Source organism: Oryx dammah, unplaced genomic scaffold (genome assembly GCF_014754425.2).
Source record: "Oryx dammah isolate SB20612 unplaced genomic scaffold, SCBI_Odam_1.1 HiC_scaffold_26, whole genome shotgun sequence".
Taxonomy (NCBI): Eukaryota; Metazoa; Chordata; class Mammalia; order Artiodactyla; family Bovidae; genus Oryx; species Oryx dammah.
In genome coordinates, this window is record NW_024070210.1 from 66789803 (window position 1) to 66811652 (window position 21850).

Genomic DNA, 21850 nt, shown 5'->3' on the forward strand with positions numbered 1-21850 from the left:
ATCTCCCTGCAGGTTAATGTTTCTTATATACTCTGATGTTCCCTACTGTCCAAAAACATCCACCGGCTCCCCACTAGCTGCTAAATCAAGTTTGAATTCCCTGGTTGGGCATTTTGGCTCTCTATGATCCAGCTAGAACCATATTCTCCTGCTCAAGTGCCCCTCTGCACAATTCTGCTTCACTCCAAATGGACTATTTAGGGTAATACTGGAATAGTTCTCTGCTGGCCTGCCTCTATCTTTGGGACCACCTACTGAAAGAACTGCCATTACTGTTGTTATTCCTTTGCTTAAAAAGCCTTTTTAGTATGCTGCCCATCCATGGGGGTCCAGCATTATCTGCACCTCCACTCTGAAGACTTCCCTGCTACCTCTGTAGTAATCTCTTAGGCTGAGGAATCCTCAAAGAATTTTCCTGTAGGACTCTCATGGCGTTGAGCATTTTCTAGCTCATAATCATGCATGAATGTCTTCTGTTCCCCACCAGATTATAGGATCCTTGACAGCAGGACCTGTGGCTTATATGTCCCTGCATCCCTCATGGCCCTAAATTCAATCCCTTCCATACTGTGAATGCTTAATATGCACTTGCTGAATGGGTGAACATAGTGATGTCTTGCCCTTCAAATATAAAGATGCTGCTATTTTATATTTATAAATATACATGTATTTATATATATGCTGCCACTAACAGGCAGAAAGTGAAGTAGCTCAGTAGTGTCCGACTCTGCAACCCCGTGGACTGTAGCCCACCAGGCTCCTCCATCCATGGGATTCTCCAGGCAAGAATACTGGAGTGGGTTGCCATTTCCTTCTCCAGGGGATCTTCCCGACCCAAGGATCGAACCCAGGTCTCCCACATTGCAGGCCGACGCTTTAACCTCTGACCCACCGGGGAAGCCCCATCAGGCAGAAGAGTCAAAAGAGCTGGATGAACTGGAACAATGTACTGAAGTGAACAAGCTCACATTTAACAGAGACAAATATGAGGTCCTGTCATCAAGCCCTCACTGCAGAAGACTGGTCAGATATGGTGACAACTGTGGGAAGGCCAGTGGGTTTCAGCTGATGATGAATTCAGGAGGACCAAAAGAACTACATGGTAGATAAAGTTAGTTTACTTATAGGCTGTATTAGGAGAAATATGTTATCTGGATTGAGGGAGTCTACAGACCCTTCTTGTTTAGTCAGAATATGCTTAGAGCACTTGTAGAATTCTAGTATCACATTTAAGGACAGACACTGACAAAGTTAAATGTGTCTAGAGGCCATTAACTAGGAGCGTGAAGGATTTGGAAAAGTACTTTATGAGGAATGGCTTAAGTAACTGGAATGTTTAAACCAGAAAAGAGGACACTTAAAGTGGTCCCCTGTATGGCAGTGGTCTCCTGAAATTCATGTGAAGGCAGTTAAGAGAAAGAGGAAGAATTAGACTTGCTCTTCTGACCATTCCAGAGGCAGAACTAGGGCCAATGGATGTAAATTTGGGGAAGCAGATTTGATTCAAGATTTTAGAATCTGCTGATCATTATAGCAGTGGGTTATGATGCCATAATTACCCAGCAGAGGCTAGTCGGTCATGTCTTGGTAATATTACAGGAGCAGTCACTGCTCTGGAAGAGGTGTGATCAGTAGGACTAGGGTCATTTATGATTTTGTGACTTATCAAGCAGGCCAGCAGTGGAGACTTACAAACATTCCTATGAAGAACTAACTACTGTAAGAACTACCTTCCTGCCTTACATGACTAGAAAACCAGACAAAATATATCAATACTGTTTTTCAGACACTGGACAACAAGTAGTGGAGGACTGTTATCCTGAGAGGAGGGGAATGAAGTGAGCCTTTGAGTGCCCCAGATAACTGCTGAGGAAGTCTACAGACTGCAGTGCAGGGAGAAGGAACCTAAGGCCAGGAGTCTTGCTGAGCTGGGAAGACAGACTATAGGTTAGGTAGGACAGGATGCCTAGAAGCTGGGGCAGAGCACTGAAGAGGAGAGTTACACCCAGAGAAAGAAAGATTTCTGAAGCTCAAGTCCACTCACATCTTTGGCAGAGAACTGATGTGTGCATGGGAGAGAGGGGACTATCCAAGGCTGGGGAAACAACCAGCAGAAATGAGCAGGCATAATAATTCCTGAAATCCACAGGGATGGGAATAGTGCTTGTTCTTACAGAGTGGAGAGACCTCATAATACATGGAACCTAAGGCAGAATCCTCCAAAGGGCATTGCCTTAGGAGTGGGGCTAAATTAGATCTAGACTAAAGGCTGTCCTAACAAAACTTAAAGGCTGGAAAGGATGAAGCAAAAGTCAAGGATATTAACTACATTAACAAAGTCCAGCAGTATGTAAAGGAATATAAGGGTAATTACCTGGCTGTCTAGTGGTTAGGACTGGGAGCTTTCACTGCCGTGGCCCAGGGTTCAATCCCCATTCAGGAACTAAGATCCTGAAAGCTGTGCAGGGCAGCCAAGAAAAAAAAAAAAGTGGGGGGCGGGGGAGGGGACATAATAAAACACGGTACAGAAAAATGTAAACTTCATAATGTCTAATAACTACTCACAAGTTAACAGGCATAAAAAGAAGAAGGAAAATATGATTCATAACCAGGAGAAATTCAGACCAAAAATGTCAAGATGATGGAATTAAAAATGACTATTATAAAGAATATAAAGGAAATAAGACCTATGATGAGGGAAGAAATGGAAGACATTTTTAAAAAAATGACACAAATGTAACTTAACACAGATGAAAAAACTTCAATACCTGAAATAGGAAATGCACTGGATGGGACTAATAGCAGATAAGATATTGCAGAAAAGATCAGTGAATGATCCAGAATAAAGCACATACAGAGAGAAAAAGCAAACAAAACCCACAAAAGAACAGCCTCAATGAGCTGTGCTGCTGCTGCTGCTGCTAAGTTGCTTCAGTTGTGTCTGACTCTGTGCAACCCCATAGATGGCAGCCCACCAGGCTCCCCCGGCCCTGGGATTCTCCAGGCAAGAACACTGGAGTGGGTTGCCATTTCCTTCTCCAATGCATGAAAGTGAAAAGTGAAAGTGAACTCGCTCAGTTTTGTCTGACTCTTAGTGACCCCATGGACTACAGCTGACCAGGCTCCTCTGTCCATGGGATTTTCCAGGCAAGAGTACTGGAGTGAGGTGCCATTGCCTTCTCCAGTGAGCTGAGAGACAATATTAAATGATTAACCTTCTGTAATCAGAGTCCCAGAAGGAAAAGGGACAGAAAAACATTTGAGGAAATAATGTCTGAATAATTTCCAAATTTTATGGAAACTGTAAGTCTACAGTTCAAAGAAGCTTTGTGAATACCAACCATTAGAACATAAAGCACCAAGGCACATCATATTCAAATTGCAGAAAACTAGTGACAGAAGAAAATCTTAAAAAGGTGTCAGAAGATAAAAAGATAAATTACAGACAGACGATCAAAGCAGAATTTTAAACAGAAACTATCAGGTCAGAGACAATAAAACACAATGTTCAAAGTGCAAAAGGAAAAACATATATCATGAATCATATATCCAGCAAAAATATCTCTCAAAAACAAAGGTGAAGTGAAGACTTTCTCAGACTAGTAACAGTTGAGAGAATTCATCACTTGCAGACCTGCACTAATCAGAAATAATAAATTCTTCAGGCAGAATGAAAATACAATCAGAATGCTATCTGGCTGAACATGAAGGAATAAACAGTTCCAGGAACGGTAAATATATGGGTAGATATAAAGGATGTGCACGCGTGCTCAGTCGTGTCTCTTTGCGACCCATGCACTGTAGCCTGCCAGGCTCCTTGGTCCATGGATTTTCCAGGCAAGAGTACTGAAGTGGGCTGCTATTTCCTCCTCTAGGGAATCTTCTTGACCCACGGATTGAACCCACATCTCCTGCATTGCAGGCGAATTTTTTTACTGCTTAGCTATAGAGGAAGCCCTATAAAGGACATTCCCTCTTTATTTCAAAAACCTCTGTAAAAGGTAATTGATTAATAAAAACCAAAATACAATGTATTATGAAGTTAGTAACATATTTAGAAAACAGATTGGCAGCAATAGCACAAAGGATGGTGGGGGAAATGCAAGTATTTGGTTGTAAGGTTCTTATACTACATGTGAAGGCATACAGTAGATTTGAAGGCAGAATTTTCAAGTTGTATACTACAAACCCTAGAAAAGTCATTAAAAAATACCACTAAAAATAAGTTATAGTCAGTAAACCAGTGATAGAGATAAAATGGAATAAAAACTATTTGATCTAAAAACAAAGCATGAAAAGAGAAAAAAAATGGGAGAAAAAAGAACAGATGGAACAAACAAAACAAATAGTAAAATGGTAGATTTAAGCCCAACCATTTCAGTAACTGCATAACATATAAATTATTTAACCATTTCAATAAAAGGCAGGGAATGTCAAAGAGTGGATAAGAAAAGCAAACCTCAACTAGTGACTGTTTCTAAATCCAAATTTAGCAGAATGAAGAAAAAAAGGAAATCAATAAAATAGAACACAAATGAACAAAAAATAGAGAAAAATAAATGACATAAAAAGCTGGTTTTCTGAAGACAAAATTGATAAACCTCTAGCTAGGGTGATTGGGAAAAAAAAGCGGGGGGGGGGGGAGATATAAAATACCGTATCAGGAATGAAAGGGAATATCACTACAGATCCTACAGATAGTAAGAGGAATATTTGAATACTTAGGTGAAATGGAATATAAACTACCAAAACTCAAGGAGAAAGAGGCAATCTGATAGCCCTGTATCTAGGTCCCAGTGTTTTTACTGGTGAATTTTAGCAAATATTTAAGAATGAAATAATACCAATTCTACCACAACATTATCCAGAGAACAGAGGATCCAACACATTTATGAAGCCGAAATCACTCTGCTATCAAAACCAGACAAAGACATTAAAAGGAAAAAACAAAGGGAAAATATATTGATTTTTCTCCCTTTAAAAATAGAAATAAAGGTTATGAGGTAATCTATTTGTGAACTTTTTTGGTTAACTACAACATAGTAAAATTGCTTAGGAAGTTAACTAGAGATATGTCTGCCAGGAGATATAGCTATACTTATTATTTTTATCTCCTTAAAGGGAGAAAAAAGTAGAGAAAAAACCTAGTCATAGCTTTTTAATTTTTTTTAAGTTCAAAGAAAAGTGTTCGGATTCAGATTCTCTCTTATTTCATACACTTTCTCCAAAAAACAGGCCTAGCAATTCAAAAGGAGAATGAAATAATGGGTTTCCACTCATGCCCAAGGCCAGGACAGGACCTCAGTGGGAAGGCTGGGCGTTCCATGGTTAATACAGTTTGGGAAATCTGATTGTTGAATTGTGAAAGATTTCCTCTGGTCTTTACCTTGACATGGCTTCCTTCTTTATCCGAGACAAGGGCCACATAGGTGATTTCACGATGTCTGCAGTACTCTTGTAATTCCTCTTGGGACTGAAACAAATAAACACCAAGCACTTGGAACAGCTTCAAGTAGTTAAGGAGAATGAAAACACTATGCTCAGTGTGTTCTCAGAGTGAATAACTAAACATGTTGATCTTATGGTTTATATAAATAAATATTAAGCAAGAAGAGTATAGAATTCAAAGGAGGAATAAGATTTCTTTTGTTTTCTGTGCTTTCACTATTGTTCTAAGGGGCCATATCACTCAGTGTGGTCAGGACATAGTAAGAGGTTTTCAAAAGCTTCACATCTTGATGGTTGCTAAATATTAACACACACACAGACACACACACAGATACACACACACACACGGAAAAGGCCTTTGGGGAATATAAAGGCAACAAAAGACACAGTAGAAGGTGAAAAGCAGAATTGAAGAGTAAAGCAAAGAAGTATCAGAGCAGAGAAGCCCGCAGGGGCCACCCCTGTGCTAGGCTGAAATCACCATCACTGAGCTTATAATTTTACTTTAAGACAGAACACTTCTCTAACAATTTATGAAACAAGTAAGTGGAATAGGATACTGCTCTGTTAAACGATTATAATTTATTGCTCACATACTTCTGACATGAATTTTTATATAACACACACAAAAATGGACAGCAGCAGGTAATGTGGAAAAAACAGGTGGAAGGGTAGGGTTCTGTTCCCTAGGCGTCTCTTCATGCTCTGGGGCACCAGGAGTGAGGGTGAATGTGTGTACAGCTTGGAGGACCACCTGGAAATGCAGCCCCTTCTGTGATCTGCTTGCAGAGAAGTCAGCCATCTGAAGGCCCCCCACTCTAAAGGGTAGGCCAGGTGCTCGGTGGTGCCATTCTTCTCATCTCCACCCCCAGAGCAGGAGTTAGGCCAGCTGTGAGAGGCCCAAGGAGACAAAGCTAAAAACACTAGACACAGAATGCCTCTGGGAAGTGTGCTGGGCCGGATAATGGCCCTGCAAAGATGTCCACATCCTCACCCCTGGGAACCTGTGACTACAGTATCTTACATGGTAAAAGGGATTTTGCAGATTGATTAAAGATCTTGGGATGGGGAGATTATCCTGGGTTATCAGGATGGGCCCAGTATAATCACAATGGTCCTGGTAAAAAGGGACAGGAGGGTCAATTTGAGATAGAAGGACAGAAACGTAGTGCAGAGGAAAGAAGCTGCTACCCTACTGAGTCTGAAGATGGAGGAAAGGGCCACAAGCAGGCCTGCAGGAGGCTTCTAGGCGCTGGAAAAGGCAGGGAAGTGGATTCTCCTACTAAAGTCTTCAGAAGGAACCAGCCTTACCAGACACCATGATTTTAGCTCAGTGAAAGTGATTTCAGGTTTCTGAATTCCAGAAGTGTAAGATACTAAATAAGTGTTGTTTTAAACCATTTAGTTTGGTAATTTGTTACTCCAACAATCAGAAACTCCTACAGGAAGCAACTGAAATCATAGAGATAGTTTGGCAGAAACTAAAGCCATAGACGCTGATTTGCTGTTGACACCATGACTAGGCGCCCTCCACTCACAGGCGCTTTTTGTCTCCTTACCTGTGACCAGTCATACATGATTTCTGCTGTGATTCCAGCTGACCAGAGTTTCTGGGTTAGGTTGATGGCCCTGGACATGGACATCTGACCAACACTTACAACCAGGAGGTCACAAGAGCTTACTGTAACCTGGATCAGAAACATTGATTACATTTAGAGGAGGGAGATTCCGGGCATGTATGTGAGACCATGGAGGCAGCACTCATATGAAAATAGGCACCTTAAAATCACATACAGCAACATAAATGCACAAGTCTTTGCTTCAAAATGACATGGTAAAAAAAATGACACAGTCAGAAAATTTTTATATTAGTCTTTTAAGATAAAAGACTTGAAATTATTTCTCAATCATTAGGAAGATATTCTTTTTCTCTGGGAAAACTAATCTTGCCTGAAACACAGATGAAAAAACCATTTCTTTGTAGAATTATGACCAGAGGGCTTTGATATGAATCTGTTAACAAGTGTAATCTCTCATATTTATGTAGCATATTACAGATAAGGAGAGTCAGGCTACTGGACTAAGGTCCCCCAGCTAGAAAGCAGAGGCTAAGGATCGACAGCAAGATTTAGGCTTGTCCCTCACAGCAAAGATAGTCTCCCTAAAGCTCAGTTTATAGCTACTACATCTGGGGCTCCATGTGAATGACTACAAAAGGAGAGCCATCTCAGGGCATGCTGGAAAGCAGGGCTAGTACTTACAGGCTCTTCCATGTTGAGGACAGCACTGGTTATCTTGTCTATGGCTATGCTGACCCCGATGGCAGTAGGAACTGGCCCCAGAGCCTGTGGTCCTCTAAACTGGGGAATCTGTGGGGAGACAGACAGCTCTGGTTATGAAATGGAGAAGAAAGTGTGATGATAGGAAAAGCAATGATTTGGGGGCATGCACTCTAATAGCACCTTATCAAAGGGTTCAACAAAATAAAGTGTGTCAGAGTGTGTGTGTGCGTGTGTGTGTGTAGCAAGAGAGAGAAGCAAGCATACCTGCAAATTCAGGAAATGTTAATGAATGCTGCACCGAGCTCTGCACTGTTCAGTTTGGCAGCCACTAGCCACATGGGGCTTGAGTATGTGAAATGTCTAATCTGAACTGGCGTTTGCTATATATGTGAAACACACTGGTCGCAAAGACTCAGAATGGAAAAGAATATAAAAAAGCTTCTTAATAATTTTTAGATATTTGATTACATGTTGAAATAGTATTTGGGTATGCTGGGTTAAACAAATGCTAACTATAAAGACTTAGAAAAAATGTAAATAGCGGCTTAATAATTAAAAATTTTTTAATTACATGCTTACATATTATTTTAGATATATTGGTTTAAATAAAATACATTATTAAAATTAATGCCACCTTTTTCTTTTTACTTACTTTATGTTACTAGATAATTTAAAGTTGGATACATAGGTTCTGGACCAAGATGGGTAGATACACTTTTCCCTGTTCCTCTAAGTACAGCTAAAACCCCTGGACACTACAGATAAAACAAACATAAGACGACTCAGAGAGTGGAGAGAAGATGGCAGGCTGACCAGGGACCATGGGATCCGAGGAACCACATGTGGTGGGTTCCCTGGGTTTGGTTTTTGCCTCTTGTACCCAGGACTGAGTGCTGGAGAAACTGTCATCCTAGAAATGCCAAGGAGAACAAACAAAAAAGCCCGAAGGAAAATCTGATCTCTCTGGTTAAAAAAAATCAAGAAAGGGGCAACCCAGCAAGACAGAAAATCTGTAGACAATACTGGCCCTGGTTGGCCAAATGTCACAGAAGAAGCATAGACACTCCCACTCATGATGGCTGAGTGGGGTCAAGACATTCCCCCTTACCCAGAGAGGCCCCACCAAGTCCCAGGAGGGTGGTATCTGAGAACACCAAGGGGAGCCGGGACTTTCCTATCTGTGGGAGTAATGCTTCCCCCAGTGGTGTCAGTGGAGACCAGGATCCCCAACTTCCACCCCACCCAAGTGGTAACAAGGTACCCCTCCCCTCTTGGGTGGTGCCAGAGGATGTTGAATGGAAGCTGGAACTTTCACCACTTTCTAGTAGTAACAAGGCTGCCTGCCAACTCCCCCACCCAGATACAACTGAAAATCAGGCATCGTAACAAGAGCCAGGATCTCAAAGTGAGTGAGAAAAGGCAAATCCACAGACACCAACAAAATGAAACAGATGTGAGAATTATCGGACAAGGATTTTAAAGCAACCAGCATAAAAATGCTACAACAGGAATCATAAATGGGCTTGAAACAAATAAAAAAACCCAAAGTCTCAGCAAGGAAGTGGGAGACAAAAAACTCACTGGATGGGCTCAACAGCATAAATGGAGATAACAGGAAAAACAACCAGAAAAACTGAAGATAAAATCACTAAACAACAGAGAAAAGAGACTAAAGAAAGATGTCCCAGAACCATAGGAGCATAACAAAAGATGTAACATTTGTGTTATCAGAGTTCTAGAAAGAGAGAAAAAAGAAAGTAAAGCTGAAAAAATTGTGGAAAAAATAATGCCGCATACTATGCTGGATAGTGGTCAAAGTTCCAGCTTCTCATTCAGGCTCCTCCGGCACACCCCAGAGGGGAGAAGGGCCTTGTTACTGCTTGGGTGAGGGTGGAAGTCAGGGATCCTGGCCTCCACTGACTCTGCTGGTGGGGGGCGCACTACCCTGAGGCAGATATGGAAGTCCTGACTCCCCACTGAACCTTCTCTGAGGCCTCCTGGCGCTTGGTAGGAGGCTCATTAGCAAAAGACAAACCTATAGGTTCAAGAAGCTGGGAAAAATCAAATAACAGGACAAATCCCAAGAAAGTCCTGCCAAGACACATAATTGAACTTCAAACTAAAAACAAAAAAACAAAAAAAATCTTAAAAGCATCAAGAGTCATCTTTCCTATAGGGGAAAAATAATTCAAATAACCCAGATTTCTCATCAGAATCCAGAAATTTTGGGTAAATACAGTAAATTTTCTTCTTTTCTTGAGTTTTTCAGAGTTCAACACTGGAAGCAAAAAGCACAACACTGTTTGATGTGGACCTCAATGTACACTGAGGAAATATTTAAGACAGTCATATATAGGGGATGAGTAAAGGACATAAAGGAGTTAAGGTTCTATTAATATATTCCACTGTATCTCAACTGTGGTGGTAATTACAAGAATCTACACATGTGGTAAAAATGGCCCAGAATTAGACACGTACAGTATGTGGAGGTCCGTGTCCTGGGTTTGGTATTTTATTATGGTTAGTAAGTAAGTGAAGTCGCTCAGTCGTGTCCGACTCTTTGTGACCCCATGGACTGCAGCCTACCAGGTTCCTCCATCCATGGGATTCTCCAGGCAAGAATACTGGAGTGGGTTGCCATTGCCTTCTCCAGGGAATCTTCCCAACCCAGGGATCGAACCCAGGTCTCCCACATCGCAGGCAGACGCTTTAACCTCTGAGCCACCAGGAAGCCCCTTTATTATGGTTATACCAGCTTTAACCATTGGAAGAAACTGGATAAAAAGTACACAAGACCTTTCTGTACTATCTTTGCAATATCCTGTAACCCTATTAGCTATTTACACAAAAGTTAAAAATAGTACAAATGCATTTCATAAGACATTTCTATTCCTAGTTGAAATATATATAGGGGTTCAGTAATACCAGTGATTCAATTTTTCTGTAGTTTCAAAACATTTCTTCCCTGGTGGTCCAGTGGCTAAGATTCAATGCTCCCAAGGCACAGGGTCCGAGTTCGATCCCTGGTTTGGGAACTAGATTCCATATACCACAACTAAGAGTTTGCATGCCACAGCAAAGATCAAAGCTCCCATGTGTGGCAGCTAAGACCCGGTGCAGCCAAATAAGTAAATATTAAAATAACAAGCTGAGGAAGAAGTGCCCTCACCAGCAGGTCATATCTACCACCAGCTGCAAGGATTTCAGATATAGCCCTTTGCCTCCGTCTGATGAACGCCACAAACTGGAAGATGATTCCGCTATGCTGCTGCACCTTGTAAACCAAGCCCAAATTGATCAGGACCTGTCAAGGGAAATGCCACACGGATGTGTCAAGGGCTCAAGATTTAAAGAGTGTGCAATGCTGAAGACCCCATTTTCTATCATGAACATCAGAACAATGTATTTAGTATAAACAAAATATTCGGTACACAGTCTGTTGGACTACAGCCTACCAAGTAAGAGGAGCTCTGTTCTCTTCAAGAATAACCACCTCTCTTGAGGCTGACATAGTAAGAATTACCACACAATAGGAATTGTGATGCTCACAAAGAAATTCTGATATAAGCCAAAATTATTTCTAGGTATCAAATGTTCCAAAATGTGGAAAGCAGCGTCCTTCTGGAAAAATAAAACACTTAACTAGCATTAAAATAAAACCCATTTCCTCCTTGTGCTATTATTAATGCTACAAATTCACACTGCCAGAATCAAACGATTGCCAAACCTGTAACTTTATGCCAAGTTTCTTCAACAGTCCAACGACCTCCTCCAGATCTTTTAAGCCGTACTTCACCAACTGGGCAACACCTGTTTTCTGTTTTATTAATGAATTTATGGTTGGGGTTAGATCTTGCAGCTCTCCCTTCTGCTCAATAAATTTGTAGAGTCGACACAGCTAGAAAGCAAGGAGGCACAGTTAGCTTCCAAAATCCATGGCAAGAAAGACTCACTTTGCTGCATGTTTCCTATACACAGCAGGGAGTGGCAGAGCTCTTGTACCTCCAAAAGGGTAGATTTTGTGGTCAAGGCTAATTTTAGTCTTTTCCACAGTCCCCACTAAGGATCACTGGTTTCCAACAACTCTAAGGCACCTTGCAGAAGTGCTCTAGGTCCCTACTCACAGTTCATTTTCAGTCCCCCACACAGCGAATGATGACCCCAGCAGAGCAGACCCTGACACTAGCAGAGCCTCCATTATATATATTTTCAGGCCAGTATTGTTCCTCTTTGCCTTCTTCATGCTCGTGAAATTCCATGCCTACAGGCACATCAATGAGGGACAGGAAGGCAAAGTCTGACTCGTTCTAACACTACACTGAATTAGGATGGGAATTCCCTGTCCTCCCCTGAATAATTCCTACTTGTAGGCTTGAGATGCAGTTTGGATACCACCTCCTACAGGCAGCCCCATTGCCTTCTCTTCCGGCTCAGACCTTATCCCAGATCCCAGCTCTCCGCAGCTGTACTCCGTCTTCGCCAGGAGGGGGCAGCAGCTAGCAATGAGCCATCTGTGGACCGGGCACAGGCCCTGGCCCAGTGCAGTTAAAGAGGAATTAACTATGATCATAAAACCAGAAAAAAAGACTCCAGGGGCTAACGTGGAAACTAACAGGCAAAACTATAGCTACTTTGAGACTACAGGCAGATAGAACCTGGTTCATCTATAAACAGGTACATGGAACTGAAGAGCTGAATGAAGACTTATGAATGAAACTTAAGGTAGTTCCATAATCATAAATCACTTGTATTTTTAAAAAATCCCAAAGTGTTAATAATTTCTTTAGTATCTTAAAGATAACATTTAAAAATTTTATGTCTTTTATTTTTTTCTTAATAAGATTTTTTAAAAAATTATATTATCCCATTAATCAGAGAAGAAAATGGCAACCCTCTCCAGTGTTCTTGCCTGGAGAATCCCATGAACAGAGGAGCCTGGCAGGTCCCAGTCCATGGGGTCACAGGAGGCAGACCTGACTCAGTGACTAAACCACCACCACCACCCCATTAATAAACTACCAGAAGCATCAGAATTTACACCCCCAGATTCTGGTACTCAGCCCATCACCAAGTAACTCCATGTGCTGTGGGATAAGTCAGACATCTCTTTGGGCTTTAGGTGCCGCATCTGTAAAATACGAAGACTGGGCCAGATAGCTGAAACTCCCCTGCAGCATTTCCACTCCCTCTTCTAACACTCCTAGGGCTCCCTTTTAAAATAATGAGAGTGCCAAACGCCCATGCATGCTAAGTCACTTCAGTTGTGTCCGGCTTTTTGCAACGCTGTAGCCCACCAGGCTCCTCTGTCCCTGAGAATTCTTTAGGCAGGAATACTGGAGTGGGTGACCATGCCCTCCTCCAGGGGATCTTCCTGACTTAGGGACTGAACCCGTGTCTCTTACGTCTCCTGTGTTGGCAGGCGGGTTCTTTACCACCGAGCCACCTGGAAAGCCCACCAATGCCTATATTAGATAGTAATTTTTCCATTCTGAACTAATCAAACACACAACTTTGAACTAATGCTTAATATCAAATGACTGGGCTTCCCAGGTGGCGCTAGCAGTAAAGAGTCCACCTGCTAATGAAGGGACGTAACAGACATAGGTTTGGTCCCTGGGTTGGGAAGATCCCCTGGAGGAGGGCACCGCAACCCACTCCAGTACTCCTGCCTGGAAGATGCCGTGGACAGAGGAGCCTGGTGGGCTAGGGTCCATGGGGTTGCAGAGTCGGACACGGCTGAGCAACTGAGCATATACGCATATCACATGACTAATGGATAGAATTTCAGCAAAAAAGCAAAGCAGCTGACATTTTAGCAACCAATGTGGCTGTCTTGTGCAAGCGTGAAGTATTTTGAAATGTGATAGTTCAGAGAACCTTTTAGGCTTGAACCATTTTAAGGAGTCACTGAACTGGGCAGTTTCTTGGACAGATTCTTAGTGTCATTTATACACAGGACTATTTCTGCACATGGCTATGTGCTGTGTACATATCTAGGGTATTGCATAAATACTGTCCTTTGTACTAGAATATTATGCCATTGAGTCACTTTGTAATTATTAATACCTCCTATAATAGTTAACATTTAAAATGTAATCTGGTCTAATTTCCAGAGTTCCTAGCACTATGTATCTGGTTTACTTTCCTAATCTGTAAACTATTGATATTTGAGTGAGTTCTTTAAACTGTGACACCCCATGAAAGTTGTGAGCTGAGGGTAGACACATACTGGATGGATCCCCTCATGGCTTTTCAAGGCCAGTATGAAAGAAGAAGTTGAAATCAGTCCATGGACTCTTCCACTGACATCTCTCTGCATCCCTAGCCCTGTGCCTGACACATGGTAGGTGCCCTAGAATCTGAATAACTCTGCCTGGCCTGTGCACCATCGTATTTTATTTTATCCCATAAGTGAAGTTCGCTCATCACTGTAGGGTTCCCAGGTGGCTCAGTGGTAAAGAATCTGTCTGCCAAGTAGGAGACATGGGTTCCATCCCGGGGTGGGGACAATCCCCTGGGGAAGGAAATGGCAACCCACTTCAGTATTCTTGCCTGGGAAATCTCACGGACAGAGGAGCCTGACGGGACACAGTCCATGGGGTTGCAAGAGACTTAGTGGCTAAATGACAACAGGATTATGTAACTGAGTGTCACACCAGGTCTAGAAGGGCTCTGGGAAAGTTAAAAAAAAAAAATCTTCTCTTAAATAAATATTCAGGAAAATGTAAGAAATCCCTGTTGTCTTTTGCTTTTCAGGGGCTCAGTTAAGTCCGGGTGACTGGCAAAGATCTGGGCCCAACCTCATGCTCAAAGAGAGAAATGACAAACCTATTTACCCTGTGAGATTTTCCTCACTGCCAGTGAGATTTTAGGAGTAGGTAATGCCCTAGAAAAGCCAGAGCTATAATGCAGCTCTGAGGTGCTGGAAGACCAGGAGGTAGGGAGGCCTGTGAGGTGGAGCTCTGTTGCAAACGATCCTGAAGAATCTACTTCAGCAGAGGCCGAGCAGCGTGAGGTATGCTCGGCAGGAGGCTCCACCGAGCACAGCCTTGGCAAGGAGTGTGAAGAGAAGGATGTGGTATCAGGAAAACAGCATGGAGACGCATCCTTTGATCATGGCCCTGATTTCTCTTCCCCTAATTCCAGACGTTGCCATGGCAGCTACTAGAGGGAAAAACTGTCTGAGGTGGCGGGAAGTGCTGCTGCCTGACTGGAGTGAGCATTTGGCGTTTTCTGGAATCACAGCGTTACAGGGACAGCCGTAATCACACCATTGAAAGATACTTACACTATTTGACGACAAGGATAGATTACAAAATTTAGCTCCCACTTCTCTCCTCGTCAGCTTTTCTGTCTAATGGAGAAGAAGGTAACAATGAGAGTCACATTTGGCTGTGAACAAGATACAGTTTCCAGGCTAATTCTGACAGGTGTATCCTTCATTTTGGACAAACTGCTCCTCATCATGAAAGATGGATTAACTGATTAAAAGACTTTTTTTCCCTCCACAATTCACATAAGCTATATAACTAACATTGTTTTAAAATGTGGGAAAGATTGAGGGCGAGAGAAGGGGGCAGAGGATGAGATGGTTGGATGGCATCAATGACTCAATGGACATGAGTCTGAGCAAACTCTGGGAGATAGCGAAGGACACGAAAGCCTGGTGTGTTGTAGTCCACGGGGTCACAAAGAGTTGGACATGACTGAGTGACTGAACAACAATTCCTGACAAAAAAGAATTAACAAGGGGAGAGCTGTACTTGCTGAATGGTGAGGTGACCCAGAGGAAGAGAGGCTTACCCAGGGGTGCTTATGCTAGAGTCGACTGATCCATATCCCCTAATGAAAGCCACGTGTGGACAGGCTCTGAGTGCCACCCTATGCTGCCTATAGAATATGAACAAGAGTGATGGGAAGCTCTCTGCACCATCCCTGGGCTTTCTGCCAGCCTCCCACTGACACTCTGTTCTATCTGTCCCTGCCAAACAGCAGCAGCACTTTGGGAGGAGAAAAGAAACATGAAGAAGCAAACACTAAACTTAGGACCCTTGATGTGTCCCAGGAAGATGAAATAAAAGCTGGTTGAGCTTTTTAGTGTACAAAAAACAGTCAACCATTACGAACTTCCCCAGCTTATCCTGTCTTAATCATAGGCTGTCTGGCACTGCTAGTGACTGTATCTTCTTGATGTTCTTATTTATTATAAAAATAATATTTAACATGAAAAGAAATTAGAAAAGATAAGGAAGGATTCACCTCCACCCCAGCACTGTAATATTTAAGATCTTCACTGTCCCCGCTTCAGGCTTTGCACAAATACCGGAGAGTAATAAATACAATGATGTGCCTAAATTCGGAAGGGCAATGGGAGGTGATGCTGCCCCAGTTTCACATAAATGAGGTGATAAATGAGGCCCCAAGAGAAGTCTAAACCAGTCTCCCCCAGTCTATAAATGACTTCACTGATAAGCTCAGACAGGCTGGAAGAATTATGGGCAGGACATAAGTCTTTTACTATCAAAACTAATACTCCCTTTCTTGGCCTCTCTAAAGGACAATAACAGTGCTTGTGAGATTAACTTAGGCAAGTTAATCTTCATAAAGGGTTCAGAACAATGCTTGGCACATATATTCTGAGCACAGTGCACGCTTAGTAAGGGCTATTTTTAAACTTATTACAGGCAAGTATCAGGACCAATTACTTAGTGATTTTTTTGCCTTAAGAAGCAAGTGAGTGAAGAAGTTTATTACCTTATAAATTAAATAAGATAAGTAAATCTTCAGAAGTTACCCTTGCAAACAAACCATGGAGGTGTGCTACTAGGGACTAGTAGCACAAAGCTTAGTACAGGATAAAAGCTCAACCAATACTTGTTAACTATTGATAGAAAAACAAAAACAAAAACAAAACTGTTGGTAGAATCGAAGCCATTGGTTCTTTTACCTTAGAGCAATGAGGGGAAGGAGATAAAATTCTCAATTCAGTTTTATGGTTACATCACTAAGAAAATTCTCATCAGCTATTATTATTATCTTTCCATATCAACTCAAAGGAATTAAATGCTTACCACAGCATCATACAGAATAACATAGACTTGGCTGAGTTTATCTTCTGGGATCCCACAGTATAAGAGTATTGCTTTCAGTAACATGGTATGGTTCAAGTAAATACTGTAATTTCTTTCCTAGGATAGAGAAATTATTATTTTCATTATAAAAGCAACACAGGCACCTGATAAAACCTAGACTCTTATCCCCCATTTACCAAACTGACACAATGGAAGGAAGGAATTTTAGCATACTGCCTTCTAGTTTACTTTTTCACATATATTCTTCTTACACTGTTGTGGTCAGAGTATAATATATTAATAATTTAATCTTTATTGTACACATCAGAAATACTTTCATCTCCAGCTACGTTCAAAAGCCTGAGCAAAGTGACACAGATTTCAAAGTGGGAGAAGACCTGGTTCAGTACTGACTGACCTATCAGCCCAGCTGGTGGAGTTTAAGCACAGAGTCAAAGGGCATTCACAGGGCAGTGAGCTGTGCACTGAGCCAGGTGCCGTGGGCTGCACAGACAGTGCCCTGAAAGAGCATCTCTGCCTGGAGGAAACAGCTGGCAACTAGCATGTGGGTTCTTGTCTCATGTGCTGTGAGAGCTGAGAAGAAAAGGTGGCTGGCCAATCAGGGAGGTTGCAGGCAGGCTCCCGGGCCCCCACTGCAGCTGGGTAGAGAGGTCTATCTAGACAGGGGTGCACGGTGACTGATGGGAGGTCACTGTGGAGAGGGTAAGAGGGGCGTGTAGCGGGGATGGGGAGGGAAGGCCGAGGAGAGCAACCACTGAGCGCACAGGAGCCTCCACTGGCTGGGGAGTCCATAGAGACCACACAAAGTGAGGCCAGTTGTTAAGAGCCTGTGCGGGGACATCCCTGGCAGTCCAGTGGTTAAGACTCTGGGCTTCTAATGGTGGGGGCTTGGGTGTGATCCCTGGTTGGGGAACTAAGGTCCCATATGCCACACAGTGTGGCTAAAAATTTTAAAAATTAAAACCTGTTGCAAATCAACTAAACTTTGATTAAAAAAAAAAAAAAAGAGAAAATGCATTCCATGTAATCTAAAGCAATAAAATAATTAGTACATATTTTTTTAAAAAGAGCCTGGGCGTAGGAGGGAGCTGAGGGTTCCCAACATGCTCAAAGTATCCTAGGATTCTTAGCTGAATTCCTCAAATTTTGGAATGCATGGAGAAACTATAGCTTCCCCACAACCGAAGAAACAAAAACAAAATTCATTCCTTTCTAGGCGGAGCTAAGAGCATGAGACTGTCCCAAAAGCAACATGAAGCCTTCCCAGGGGCTTGAGTGACAGTGTGATTCCCGGCCAGCACCACCTGAGGAGCAGCTCTGTGGCCCCACGGAATCTGCTGAAGGACTCTGTCTAGCGGGATAACCTCGGAATGTTAGGGTCTGGGAAGGAACCTGAAGTGCTGGGAACTCCTGGATGATTTCGTAGATGGTGTAGATGATTTCAGCGGTGGGCAGCGAGCTGTTGGTAGTAGAGGTGACAATATCAAATGCACACTCCAGAAGTTCTTTGGGATGAAATCGGTCCAATTTTCGAGGTCTGAACACACGTTCTATGCAATATCTGCGGAGAGAAGCCCGCATTTCTAAGGTCACTGCTTGCTGGAATTACATATGTATAAGAGATTGTTGAATAAAAGAAATAATATGGAAAAATCAATCAGTAGTATGATTAAGAGAACAACATAAAGATAGATTTGCCCAGAATAGTCATGCTTTGTATCTAGGTTCCAATTCCCAGTGTTGCCACTATTAAGCAATGGGGTTTATTTATTTATTTTTTAAGTCTGAAATAGACATGAAATAACACAGAAAAATAATTTTATCCTAAGTGTTTGCTTTCTACACAGTGATGCCTACACTTTATGATTAGTAACCGTTTACTTGGAATTGAGAATAAAGGCATGTAAAGAGCTTTAACTTTGTTTAGGAAAGGAGCTGCAAAGTCAGGTGCCTTGCTGACAACACTGCTCCAGTTTATGCAGATCTTGGTGTTTGCCCCTGTGGTATTTCAATGAAAACCTTTCCCCAGCGGTAAGTGCCTGGAAGTTCAGCACTCCTGCTGGGTTTCCTCCACTTCTCCACAAGCTGTTTTTATTCAGTTACCCGTGCACGCAGTTTTCACACAGAGACCACTGGCCGCTTGTCCTTTCAATTAAATTTTAAAAGGGGCCATCTGTGATCAAGAACAGCCAGATGTTTTTCGAAGCAACCATTTGTGACAGTACTTGGTCAAGTGGCTTGGGGACATTTAGAAGGCAGAGGAAAGACTGGGAGTCTCAGGCTGCCACCCAATGTAACATTCCTACAAACAGGAGGATGCCAGTCTTGATCATAGAAAGGGGTACTGGCGCTGGGCTTTGTGACCATTTTCCAAGCTCAGTACTTTAAACGCCAAATACTTGACTGTGTAATGATCACAGTAGATGAAATACTTTTTTTGGGTTTCTTTCCCACGTGCACCAAATGAACCCCCATTTTTTCTTACCGCTTTAAATTCAATATATTATTTCTCGCCACATATCTTGCAAAAGGAACCTGAAAAATAAAGTTTCAAAGGTCAGTATCAAGAGGTGCCGACCACTACTCCTTTTGTTTTTTTAACCTTTGAGTTGTTAAGTCACATACCATAGAGTTCACCCTTTTAAAGTTTACAATTCAGTGGTTTTGAGAATGTTCACAAAGCTGTGCACTGCTCGCCACTCACACTCCTTGGAATGTTTTTGAGTTGGTCAGTCAGCAGCTGATCTCACTGCTGGATATAACACCACCCTTATTCGCTGTGGCATTTCTTAGGTTCTTAAGTTTGAGGAAAAAATCACTTTTAGTGAAATATACTCTGCCAGATTTTATTCTGTGCAAGTTATATGATGACCTGTGGATTTTTTTTTTAAGTGTCACATAATACTGCAGTCACAATGGTATCACCTCTTACAGTTCCTGACTTTCTCATGGACCTTACAGAAGAAATTCTTAATAACCACCCACTAATAATCACCACAGTTTATAAAACCATTACCAGATTGCTTCAAGAGATCTGACGTGGTATCATTAACTAATAGGTCAAATTCTCAAAGGGCAATTATTTTTTATTTGGGGGCATTTAATATATTTGCTCCCAGAAAGAAAGCTAATGTTTAACAATCTGCATTTTAGTGTCCTAATGTCTAGACAATAAGGAGCCAGTTTTAAGTATAGTTATGTAAATATTTGCCCTTCTGTACTTTCTCTAACAGAGCCCAAATCTGATATGCTACCTACTCACCTCTCAATCAAAATAATCCCAAACCACCTGACTTACTGCAAAAGAAAAACTACATCCCAGGGCATACAAGGAATTTCCTCTTAAACCATAAAAGCAAAACATGTTCTTGCAATACACTGCAAAACATAGTTATGAAAAAAAGAAAATGTCCTGATTCCAGACCTCCCTCCAGAAAAATACAGTCAAAAGTTCAAGTTTCTGACACTTCAGTCTGGGGATACAAACAAGCTGATATGTGTCATTATTCACATGCATGTGGGAGCACTATATGTATCTCAAACATACCACGTGCATTCAAATACCCATCTTTGTGCACATGCTCAGCTGTTTTTTTTTTTTAAGCTTTTTTCATTCTCTGTATAATAAAAATGGAATTCTTCAGTTCAGTTCAGTCGCTCAGTCGTGTCTGACTCTGTGACCCCATGAACTGCAGCACCCCAGGCCTCCCTGTCCATCACTAACTCCCAGAGTCCACCCAAACCCATGTTCATCGAGTCGGTGATGTCACCCAACTATCTCCTCCTCTGTGGTCCCCTTCTCCTCCTGCCCTCAATCTTTCCCACCATCAGGGTCTTTTCAAATGAGTCAGCTCTTCGCATCAGGTGGCCAAAGTACTGGAGTTGCAGCTTCAACATCAGTCCTTCCAATGAACACCCAGGACTGATCTTCTTTAGGATGGACTGGTTGGATCTCCTTGCAGTCCAAGGGACTCTCAAGAGTCTTCTCCAACACCACAGCTCAAAAGCATCAATTCTTTTGTGCTCAGCTTTCTTTATAGTACAACTCTCATATCCATACATGACCACTGGAAAAACCATAGCCTTGACTAGACAGACCTTTGTTGGCAAAGTAATGTCTCTGCTTTTTAATATGCTGTCTAGGTTAGTCATAACTTTCCTTCCAAGGAGTAAGTGTCTTTTAATTTCATAGCTGCAATCACCATCTGCAGTGATTTTGGAGCCCAGAAAAATAAACTCAGCCACTGTTTCCCCATCTATTTGCCATGAAGTGATGGGACTGGATGCCATGATCTTAGTTTTCTGAATGGTGAGCTTTAAGCCAACTTTTTCACTCTCCTCTTTCACTTTCATCAGGAGGCTCTTTAGTTCTTCACTTTCTGCCATAAGGAATTGTTAGGTAGTTAGATTAGGAAAAAGGAGTCCAGTATGAAGTGGCTAAAACACAAAGAAGGGAAAAGCCCGTGAAAATAGAACAAAGGAAGGTCTGAGGACTGGAGTGAGAACCTCAAGTGAAACAAACAGCCTTCCTGGCTAGCCCAGTTTACATAGGGCAGGCTCAGGGGGAGGAGAAAAAACATATAAAAAGAGGAGCCAAAATTGAGCCTCCGGCTTCTCTTCTCTTTGTGTCTTTTGGGTCAGCCCGTCCTCATGCCTTGAGGGTGTATTTTCCTTTCCTTTCCAAACAAAACTGAGCTGTAACACCAAGCTATAACACTGGTCTGTCCATCACTTCAAATTTTTGCTGTGGTGAGACAGAACTGAGGAAATCACAACCTCCCCAAAAGAATCATATTACAGTTCCTTTGAAACATGCTTTTTTTTCCAGCTAATAGGATACCATGGATATTCCTACAGATCAAATATAGATATGGATCTACCTAAATATATATGCATTTGACGTTTTATCTCTTTAATATTCCGTAATAAATTACTCAACCATTTTGCTGCTGATGCAGTAGCAGTTTTCAGTTTTTGACCACCACGACAAATCGGAAATGGATGTCTTTTTAATATTTGTACACCAAT

The 21850-nt window shown here is 42.0% G+C and overlaps 1 protein-coding gene across 5 annotated transcripts in view; it reads right to left on the reverse strand.

The window, feature by feature from the left end:
• EIF2AK4 (eukaryotic translation initiation factor 2 alpha kinase 4) overlaps positions 1–21850 on the reverse strand; it is a 101929-nt gene that overhangs the window by 8868 nt on the left and 71211 nt on the right. For all 5 annotated transcript variants that reach the window (XR_005718741.1, XR_005718740.1, XM_040226957.1 and 2 more), the window contains 9 exons: positions 19308–19357; positions 18215–18383; positions 16802–16918; positions 15019–15084; positions 11458–11628; positions 10900–11034; positions 7710–7817; positions 7008–7136; positions 5387–5473 (listed from right to left, as the gene is read on the reverse strand). Coding sequence is in view for 3 of the 5 variants with exons in the window: in XM_040226957.1 (XP_040082891.1) it covers positions 5387–5473; positions 7008–7136; positions 7710–7817; positions 10900–11034; positions 11458–11628; positions 15019–15084; positions 16802–16918; positions 18215–18383; positions 19308–19357 (1032 nt within the window). In the remaining 2 variants the exon portion in view is untranslated. The remainder of the gene's footprint in view (positions 1–5386; positions 5474–7007; positions 7137–7709; positions 7818–10899; positions 11035–11457; positions 11629–15018; positions 15085–16801; positions 16919–18214; positions 18384–19307; positions 19358–21850) is intronic.